General features: G+C 37.3%; 1 protein-coding gene across 1 annotated transcript; it reads right to left on the reverse strand.

The window, feature by feature from the left end:
* Window positions 1-439: 439 nt before the first annotated feature.
* On the reverse strand, window positions 440-1,406 carry LOC104231565 (chlorophyll a-b binding protein 7, chloroplastic-like). Its single transcript, XM_009784603.2, has one exon. It carries the CDS (start codon window positions 1,337-1,339, stop codon window positions 536-538), a length of 804 nt encoding a protein of 267 aa, XP_009782905.2. The 5' UTR covers window positions 1,340-1,406; the 3' UTR covers window positions 440-535.
* Window positions 1,407-11,107: the final 9,701 nt, after the last annotated feature.

Consider the following 11,107-nt stretch of genomic DNA (forward strand, 5'->3'; position numbering starts at 1 on the left):
CTCCAACAAGTTAGAAATTGGAACATTTTGACACATTCTTCCAAGAGGCTTTAGGAGGAAATGATTTATGACCAGTTACAATTTGAATAAAATATCCTATTAATATCTCTTTTATATTTTATTTGCTGATTTTGTGTTATTTTTTCCTGATCTTTTGTGAAAAAGAGTCATACAACTAAGATAACGTTTGTAATGGACCACAACCAAATCTTCCATATTTCAGCTCTTTTTGGTCTGCTAAAATATGAACCAAAATCGACACAACTACTATATCAGTGATGATGATAATATTGCTGGGCAGTTGTTTCTTTAAACCTTAATTTGGGGAAAGGATGAGGCAAGAACATAGTTGTATATAAGAAGTGTTCCCTATGTACCCCATTGTTAACTTGTACTTAATTTATGGATAGCACAGAAAATGCAACTGAGAACTAACCAGTTGAACAAAATTCGTATATAATCTCCAGTAATTAACAACAGTTTCACAAGGACATCAGACAATCTGATACTAAAAGAGACTCTTCTTTTAAGAACTTTACTTTCCGGGGACAAAGTTTGTGGCATAGGCCCAGGCATTGTTGTTAACAGGGTCAGCAAGGTGATCAGCAAGGTTCTCTAATGGACCTTTTCCAGTGACAATAGCTTGAACGAAGAATCCGAACATGGAGAACATAGCAAGTCTACCGTTTTTAATCTCCTTTACCTTGAGCTCAGCAAAAGCCTCTGGGTCATCAGCAAGACCTAATGGGTCAAAGCTACCACCGGGGTAGAGTGGGTCGGTAACCTCACCAAGAGGTCCACCAGCAACACGGTAACCCTCAATAGCTCCCATCAACACAACTTGGCAAGCCCAAATAGCCAAGATGCTTTGTGCATGGACCAAACTTGGGTTGCCCAAGTAGTCAAGTCCACCCTCGCTGAAAATTTGAGATCCAGCCTTGAACCAGACAGCTTCACCGAACTTGACACCATTACGAGCCAAGAGTTCGGGGAAGACACAACCGAGAGCTCCAAGCATAGCCCATCTACAGTGAATCACCTCTAGCTCACGGTTCTTAGCAAAAGTTTCTGGATCAGCTGAAAGTCCAGCAGTGTCCCACCCATAATCGCCGGGGAACTCACCAGTCAAGTAACTTGGTGCTTCACCAGAGAATGGGCCCAAGTACTTGACACGATCAGGACCATACCATGGGCTACCAGAAGAGACTGGCTTCGCCTTGGTAACAGTCTTTCTCATTATAGCTTTTCCATTTCCAGTGATCTCAGAGGAAGATGGTGAGAGTTTCACTGCATTTCCAGCTAAAGAAGGGGAAGAGAGAGCCATTGTAGAGGCAGTCATTGTTGTAGAAGTAAAATGAAAAAACTCTTGAATGAAGCTATACTACACAAAGAATACTTGATTTTTGGCTTGAGTTTCATGGTCTTGCGCTAAATGTATTTAAATGACTCCAAAACCCTTAAGTCATTATCTTAGAATATCATTATCTGTTTTCTGATTGGTAGATAACAATTTGTTTAACGTTTGCATTCTTGTCCATTTGTCAAAGTTCAACAGTAGATATATTTAGATACATTATTATGTCTAGAAAATCTAACTCAATGTTGATTTCCTCTCGTAAAGCAATACAGAGTTGCCACGTGTGATAGTGGATTATTGCAAAATCCAGTTGACCAAGAGCATAAGAGTAAGTCATGGCCATGCAATAGTTCACACACACCTGTTTTTTCTGGCCTATCAAATATTAGTGGTGTATATACCTCTTCTTCACAATGAGACAAATAATATATATTAAAAAAAGAATAATTTTCTAGCAATTATTTCAATGACTAAAATTTATTACAATTTCTTATGTCATTCTTAAATATTCGGATGAATAATTCTCTGAATGCCAATTAGAAATACAGGAGAATAAGAAACTTAAATGCATGTTAATTTCTCTCGTGAAGGAGATAAATTAAGAAGAGGGAATTTTAGTTTACTAGGAAGCCATACACTAAGGTTAAGTAGCAAATAAGAGCAGAGATAAATCTAGAATTTTAATATTATAGGTTTTGGATTTAGAACGATGATAATTATATTGTTTGAGCGAAAAATATTTAATATTTGTACATATTTAATTAATTTTCTAAAACTATTTGTATACATTTTAAGTGTTAATAATTGTATTCTAAATTTAATATTTGTATATATTTAATGAATTTTCTAACATAATACACAGTTTAAGCAAAAATTATTGGGTTAGGCTGAACCCAATTCCTGCTTTTAGCTTCGCCCCTGAATAAGGGCTTGTTTGGACAGGCTTTCACAGTACTCTGCTTATTTTGAAAAGTGCTATTTGTCGAAAGTGCTTTTTAAAAAAGAATTTTAATGGTGTAATAGTTTGTGTTCAGATAAATATTTGAGAAGTGATTTTGTTAGTATTAGAAAAGTAGTTTTTGTTTGACTTATCTTTCAAAAAAAAATTTAAGCATTGAATTACGAAAAAGGGATATGTACAAATTTACCTTAGAATTACTAGTATTTAAAAAGAAAAAAAATCCAAATTATTTATTATTTGAGAGTTTAATTAATTTTAATATTATTTAATTAAAATATTTCTATCATTTGTTTGAGATTTATTGGAAAAACAAAAGTTGGAATTTTGGATAGATAATATAAAAAGCCGTGCAATGAAGGAGAAATGAATAACATTCGGTTGATTTCCTTCCGTTCCAGCTTATGTTTCGAGAGTCAATTTACTTCTTTTTAACGCTAAATTGGATTATACCAAATCAATCTTTTAAAATAAAAATTTAAATATTTAAAAACTGTACGATAAGTATTACAAGTTGCAATTTTTCTCGTATCAATATGATAAGAAAAGAGGCATTTGCATTTATACCCGCTTTTTGGGTCACGTTTTAACTTGTGCTCATTTTGCAAAAATAAAATTGCAAGCGTACCCGCTTTTTCGCATAACTTCAGCATACGGGGCTGAATAACAAATGCAATCACGCAAAACTTCAGCATTCTAGTAGACGAGCCTGAAGTAGCAAGTGTGCTGAATCAAGTGTGCTGAAGTTTTTGTTTGTAATTGCTGAACTTAAGCATAGTAGCTGAAGTTTTGTTCTCTATTTGCTGAAGTTTTTGTTTGAAATTGTTGAACTTAAGCATAGTAGCTAAGGTTTTGTTCTCTATTTGCTGAAGTTTTTGTTTGTAATTGCACTAAATAAGCTGAAGTTTTTTTGTCCTGAATTCATTAGTTTTGTCATAAGCTTTTTTTAAAAACTTCAGCAGAAGATGCTGAAGTTATTTAGTTCATTTATAAAAACTTCAGCACTAAATAAGCTGAAGTTTTTTTTAGTCCTGGATAAGCTTTTTCAAAAACTTTAGCACTAAAAGCTGAACTTTTTTTGTCCTGGATCCATTAGTTTTGTCATAAAGCTTTTTCAAAAACTTCAGCAGAAGATGCTGAAATTATTTAGTTCATTTGTAAAAACTTCAACACTATATAAGTTGAAGTTTTTGAAAAAGCTTTCTAACATACTAGATAAATAATCAGATTGCCAACAATATTTAAATCATAAATTTTGGAAACAATAAACGTGAAAAGAACAGAATTATCATTGTATACTAACTTACGTACGTAGAAATATCCACTAATTATTGTCTACTAACTTACGTAATTATTTATAATTTATTTTTAAATAATCTGATAAATATATTTATGACAATCATCCCACGAACTGAAGTTTCATAGCAGCACCAACAACAACAACAACATAAGAAGAAGAAGAAGAAGAAGAAGAAGAAGAAGAAGAAGAAGAAGAAGAAGAAGAAGAAGAAGAAGAAGAAAACGAAGGAGGAGGAGAAAGGGGGCTGAAGTTGTTTAAAAAGTGGGTACAAGTTAAAACATTTAAAAAAAATGGGTATAGGTTAAATTGAGGCGACCAAATAAGACACCCCGTGCAATTTTTACATAAGAAAATACATTTTAAAATATTGGTCAAAATTTATATAATTTGAATTTGAAAAGCAAAAATATTTACATAAACTGAAACGGAGGAAGCATCTGTTTTTGTTTGAGAAGCTCGCCAACAACCAAAAAAATGTCTTTTCTACACAAAAATACTTTTCATATTTGCTAAACACCACAATTCAAAAAAAAAAAAGAGTAATTTTTTAAAAAGAATACATTTAAATATATGTCGTTGGTCGAATACATTTAACATTTTAGTGAGGCAGTTAAATGCTTGTCGAATACATACAACTTTTAAAATATAATTATTTAAGAATAATAGCAAACAGGAGATATAAACATATGCTAAAGATGTTAAAAATGTTAAACCTCAACATTATCCCCGACAGTTATGTCAATACCATCATCACATCTCCCTATGAGTTCCTTTCTCTGGTGTAAATATTCATTTTGCTGATTGTGTTGAAGATGGTTAGAAAGCATCTTAAAGTTATCATTGATCAATGTTCTCAGAGACTTGAACTCGCCATAACCTTAACAAGACAGAAATAATTAGAAGATTGCGCCAAAAATATATGAATGTTAAGCACTAAACTGTAATGTTTAATATGTGGATAAATACTCACATATTCTTTGAATGAATTTAGGTCTTTCCTCAAAGAAGATACTTCGTCATTTTTGAAATCTGCCAGCTGGCTGTGATGCAAAACATTCTGTCCAAATTCGGATACACAAACAAGAGGAAATGGATTGATACTCTGTATTTGAGGGATGCCTTTCGTGTTCCTTGCGCTTTTTATGGGGCGGTGATGAAGATGGACCAACACTTGTAACATGTTTCTTCTTACATTAAAGATCAGGTGTAGAAGAAAAGTCATCCGAATCCTCTCCCGACTTGTCTAAATGAGCCGGAGTAGGACTGTTCTCAACATCAATGACTACGGGAGGAATCTGAACAACGGCAAGCTCTATATCGGTTGGATGGATGTCCTTGTAAACAATCTGAAAAACGAAATACAATTAAAGTCTTACTACAATCATACACATGCAGATCTGGAATCAAACTGTAATTTGTATTGAAATTAAGGCAACACTAATGATTGGGAAATTATATGCAATTGTATGAAGAATTAATAATGAAGGCTACAACAACTGTATACTGCTGCATGCATCTGAATGAAAATGTATGCAATATCTGTATGCAAATGGATGCAGCATTTGTATGCATCTAAATGCAACTGTATACTGCTGTATGCATCTGAATGCAGTATCCTGCATGCAAATGTATGCAACATCTGTATGCATTTGTATGCAAGTGTATACTATTGTATGCACCTGAATGCAAATATATGTAGTATCCTGTATGCAACATCTGTATGCATTTGTATGCAAGTGTATGCAGCATCTGTATGCAACTGTACACTTCTGTATGCAAATGTATGCAGAATTAATGATCAATAAAATCTAAACTAGCCACGATACAAATTGTATATTACCATGTTTGCCTTGTCATTGAACATGTCATTCATCAGATAAGCAAAGTTTGGCTGATTTCGGTGGTTCTCCAATTGAGTATTCTGGAGACCATGTTATCAAGTCGGAGTGCAATTTTGGGATCAACATCTGAACAACACTCATAAAACCACACTTGCATAGCTAGGGGCATCCCAGCTATCCTGTAATACTTATTCTGAGCATCCATCTTCTTGCTAATCGATTTTGTCAGCATTTCAAATGCTTTTAAACTCCAATGATATTCAGAATAGAGCCCACTCTCTACCAAGTCAAAATGTAGCCTTGGTATGGTTGTGCTGTTCTTCTCGGATGAAAAAATGAAGGTGTGTATGAAATACTACAAAGCTATCTTCAAGGCATCACCATCATTGTCGGGACCCCAGTTCTTATCAGCAAAGCATTTCATCAAATGTTTCTTCTTGACAAGATTGGCACCTCCAAAGTAAGTCTCAATAAGCCGGTTAGGAACCTTTTAACTCAACTCAAAATCAGCATCATTACCAACACATTTGAGGCTAGTCACAAGCGCAATGTCACGACCCAAAACCCGCTTCGGTCGTGATGGCGCCTCTCGTGAAGACAAGGCCAACCAACAAACCCATATCGCTTTTTCAAAAATAGTTAAACATTAATAAACAGTTTAAATATGATTTAATGATATAATTAACGGAAGCACAACCCGACACAGCCCTAACCGGGGTGTCACAAGTCACAAGCATCTACTAGGGTATAAATACAACTGAAAGCCAGGAGTGTACAAATACAGACTATTGAAATGAGGAGAGAAAAAAGCAGTGCTGCGAACGCCGACAGTTAGCTTGCTAAACCCTGATGACTTTGCCTCCGATCAGCCAAAACATACCTGAATCTACACACAAGGTGCAAGGAGTAATGTGAGTACTCCGACTTAGTGAGTAATAATAATAAATAAAGACTGAAGGCAAGAAATCACGCAAAAACACAAGGTATTCCATACTGAAGCAGTAAAATCACTTTAAACAGTAAAGCAGTGAGAAATCAAGTGAAAATCCCTTTTTTCCCAACAAGTAAAGCAAGTAGTTTACAAGTGAGTAACAAAAATGATAGAAATGTAAACAGCCCCTCGGGCAAAACATGTACAACAAACCACCTCTCGGGCATAATATCAACAGAACCAGCCCCTCGGGCTCAATATCAGAATAGTGCCAGCCCCTCGGGCTCAATATCAGAATCAATAACAGCCCCTCGGGCTAAATATCAGAACAGTAACAGCCCCTCGGGCTCAATATCAGATCAGTAACAGCTCCTCGGGCTCACTCTCAGAATAGTATCAGCCCCTCGGGCTACCTCACAATCACTCATATCAGCCCTCGGGCATAGTATCAATCACTCAGAACAATGGGTACCCGTGCTCACTGTGGGTGTGCAGACTCCGGAGGGGCCTTTTACGGCCCAAGCGCTATATCAATCCACCTCGTGGCATCATCACTCAGCATATCCTCACATCACTCAAGCCACCACGTGGCATATAAAGTATCTCAGGCCCTCGGCCTCATATCACTCGGCCTCACATCACTCAAGTCACCTCGTGGCATAAATAGTATCTCAGGCCCTTGGCCTCATATCACTCAGCATATCCTCACATATGGCCCTCGGCCTCACTCAGTCCGGAAATGATCTTAAGCCCCTCGGGCATTTGTAAAATAGTAGTTCTCAGCCAAAAATACCATTTAGAAATATCATTTGAGTTTTCAAATATGCATAAAAGCGGTTGAGTTTGTAAAACAATAATTATCAACAGGACTGAGTTTAAATATAAATCAAAACAGTGAGGAAATAGTGAAAAATTTCCAAAGGATTCAACTAATTGGCACGAAGCCCAAGTATGGCAATCAGCCCAAATCATGATGATAACAAATAAGTTTCAATCAAATATGCGGTAAAATCATCAATCGGGATGGACCAAGTCACAATCCCCGGTAGTAAAAGACCCCGTGCTCATCATCCAGCACGTGTCTCACCTCAATATAGCACTACGTGTGCAAATCCGAGGTTTTAAACCCTCAGGACATCATTTACAATCATTACTCACCTCGAACCGGCTAATCCTCTAGCTCGCGATGCCTTTGTCTCTCAAATTGACCTCCGAATGCCTCGAATCTAGCCACAATAATTCGATTCAGTTAATAAAAATGATAGGAATTAATTCCATATGAAATTCTACATTTTCCATTAAAAATCCGAAATTGCACTCAAAATTCGCCCATGGGGCCCATGTCTCGGAACCCGACAAAAACTACGGAATATGAAACCTCATCCAACCACGAGTTCAACCATACCAATTTTACTAAAATCCGACATCAACTCGACCCTCAAATCTTCAAATTAAACTAAGACGGTTTTCAAGATTTTCCCAACTAAAATTACCAATTAAATGCCAAAATTAGTAATAGATTCGGGTAATCTAACCAAAATTAAGTTAAGAACACTTACCCCGTTGTTTTCTCTGAAAATCTCCCGAAAATCGCCTCTCCCCGAGCTCCAATTTGGTAACATTTATGTATACCTTCCACCATCATAAACTGTACGCAGTCACTTAGTCTTCCTGAGTCTGAACTCATACCGCAATATGAATTTTTTTTTACTTCACTCACAACTGGGAAACATGAAAAGATTCTTCACACACCTATAGCTCGAGGCTATACCTCGAATCAAGATGGAATTCAAGTACCTAATAGTTCTTCTATCCTCCAGCAGACCCTTCTTGTCATTTCCAAATCATATGAATACATCTCGTAGTACTAACATACTCATAACATAGTTACTCAACCGTCACTTCCACTAATAGGGACAATACCGAACATATAAGTTCAAAACACTTGCTCACACAATCAGCACCTCGGTGCTCAAGCCATAGGCAAATATCTGGCCTCAAGTCCTTCAGACTGGCCCAACATCAAGGCACATCGCCCCTCGATCGGGAAATCACAAACCATCAAGGCACATCTGATACTGAGCGCTCATGCACGCATACGAATGCATGGAAGTAATTCAAAGAGTTATATTTCAAGCTGAATCAAAGGATGCACGATAAGAATTCAAGAATGTGAAGTTTTCCTAAAGGTTCTGCAGCCTCTCGAGGATAAATACAGACATCTCCATACCGATCCGCGAGACTCTACTAAACCTGCTCATGACTCGTGAGACCTATGTAACCTAGGCTCTGATACCAACTTTTCACGACCCAAACCCCGCTCCAGTCGTGATGGCGCCTCTCGTGAAGACAAGGCCAGCCAACAAACCCATATCGCCTTTTCAAAAATAGTTAAGCATTAATAAACAGTTTAAATATGATTTAATGATATAATTAACGGAAGCACAACCGGACACAGCCCTAACCAGGGTGTCACAAGTCACGAGCATCTACTAGGGTATAAATACAACTGAAAGCCTGGAGTGTACAAATACAGACTAATGAAATAAGGAGAGAGAAAAACAGTGTTGCGAACGCCGGGAGCTACCTTGCTAAACCCTGATGACTCTGCCTCCGATCAGCCAAAACATACCTGAATCTGCACACAAGGTGCAAGGAGTAATGTGAGTACTCCGACTCAGTGAGTAATAATAATAAATAAAGACTGAAGGCAAGAAATCACGCAAAAACACAAGGTATTCCATACTGAAGTAGTAAAATCACTTTAAACAGTAAAGCAGTGAGAAATCAAGTGAAAATCCCTTTTTTCCAACAAGTAAAGCAAGTAGTTTTCAAGTGAGTAACAAAAATGATAGAAATATAAACATCCCCTCGGGCAAAACATGTACAACTATCCGCCCTTCGGGCATAATATCAACAGAACCAGCCCCTCGGGCTCAATATCAGAACAGTGCCAGCCCCTCGGGCTCAATATCAGAATCAGTAACAGCCCCTCGGGCTAAATATCAGAACAGTAACAACCCCTCGGGCTCAATATCAGATTAGTAACAGCCCCTCGGGCTTACTCTCAAAATAGTATCAGCCCCTCGGACTACCTCACAATCACTCATATCAGCCCCTCGGGCTACCTCAGGCCCTCGGCCTCATATCACTCGGCCTCACATCACTCAAGCCACCTCGTGGCATAAATAGTATCTCAGGCCCTCGGCCTCATATCACTCAGCATATCCTCACATATGGCCCTCGGCCTCATTCAGTCCGTAAATCATCATAAGCCCCTCGGGCATTTGTAAAACAGTAGTTCTCAGCCAAAAATACCATTTAGAAATATCATTTGAGTTTTCAAATCTGCATAAAAGCGGCTGAGTTTGTATAACAATAATTATCAACAGGACTCAAATAGTGATAAAAATTCCCAAAGGATTCAAATAATTGGCACGAAGCCCAAGTATGGCAATCAGCCCAAATCATGATGATAACAAATAAGTTTCAATCAAATATGCGGTAAAATCATCAATCGAGATGGACCAAGTCACAATCCCCAGTAGTAAAAGACCCCGCGCTCATCATCCAGCACGTGTCTCACCTCAATATAGCACTACGATGTGCAAATCCGGGGTTTCAAACCCTCAGGACATCATTTACAATCATTACTCACCTCGAACCGGCTAATCCTCTAGCTCATGATGCCTTTGTCTCTCAAATCGACCTCCGAATGCCTCGAATCTAGCCACAATAATTCGATTCAGTTAATAAAAATTATAGGAATTAATTCCATATGAAATTCTACATTTTCCATTAAAAATCCGAAATTGCACTCAAAATTCGCCCGTGGGGCCCACGTCTCGGAACCCGACAAAAACTACGGAATATGAAACCTCATCCAACCACGAGTTCAACCATACCAATTTTACTAAAATCCGACATCAACTCGACCCTCGAATCTTCAAATTAAACTAAGAAGGTTTTCAATATTTTTCCCAACTAAAATCACCAATTAAATGCCAAAACTAGTAATAGATTCGGGTAATCTAACCAAAATTAAGTTAAGAACACTTACCCCGTTGTTTTCTCTGAAAATATCCCGAAAATCGTCTCTCCCCGAGCTCCAATTTGGTAAAAATGGAAAATGGGACGAAGTCCCATTTTCAGAACTCAACATTCTGTCCTGAATTTCCGTGGTTACTGTTCACGCATTTTACTGTTCACGGGTACTGTTCACACGTGCGATAAATGCAGAAACTGCCCAGAAAATTGCAGCAGTTTTTTTTCCACTAAAAAGGCTCTAACTCCATCATACGAACTCAGAATTCGATGATTCTTGTTCCTATGAGTCACAAATAATAATAGGAACGTAGCCCTTCAGTCAAAACTCAATTCGGATCTCATTTACTCAGTTCAATACCCATTTCGCTCGTTAAACAATTAACTCATGTTTCGTATCAAAAACCCAATCGCGACTTGATGAAATTAGATCAACTTTCCAGATCAGTCCTATAATTCATTATCAAAATTCCGGAAGTCTCGAAATTAAATTTTGATCTTTAGAACTAAAAATGGACCTTTGGATCATTACATGCTTATGCTCAAAACGGCAAAATCTTCCAAAAACTCTTCCAAAACATATCCGAGCCTTATGGGACCCCGACCAAATATGCCAATACACCCCATAACATAATTCAAACTTTTTCCAACCTTCGGAATGCTCAAAACAACATTA

The sequence above is a fragment of the Nicotiana sylvestris genome, chromosome 9 (genome assembly GCF_000393655.2).
Source record: "Nicotiana sylvestris chromosome 9, ASM39365v2, whole genome shotgun sequence".
In the NCBI taxonomy this organism is placed as follows: Eukaryota; Viridiplantae; Streptophyta; class Magnoliopsida; order Solanales; family Solanaceae; genus Nicotiana; species Nicotiana sylvestris.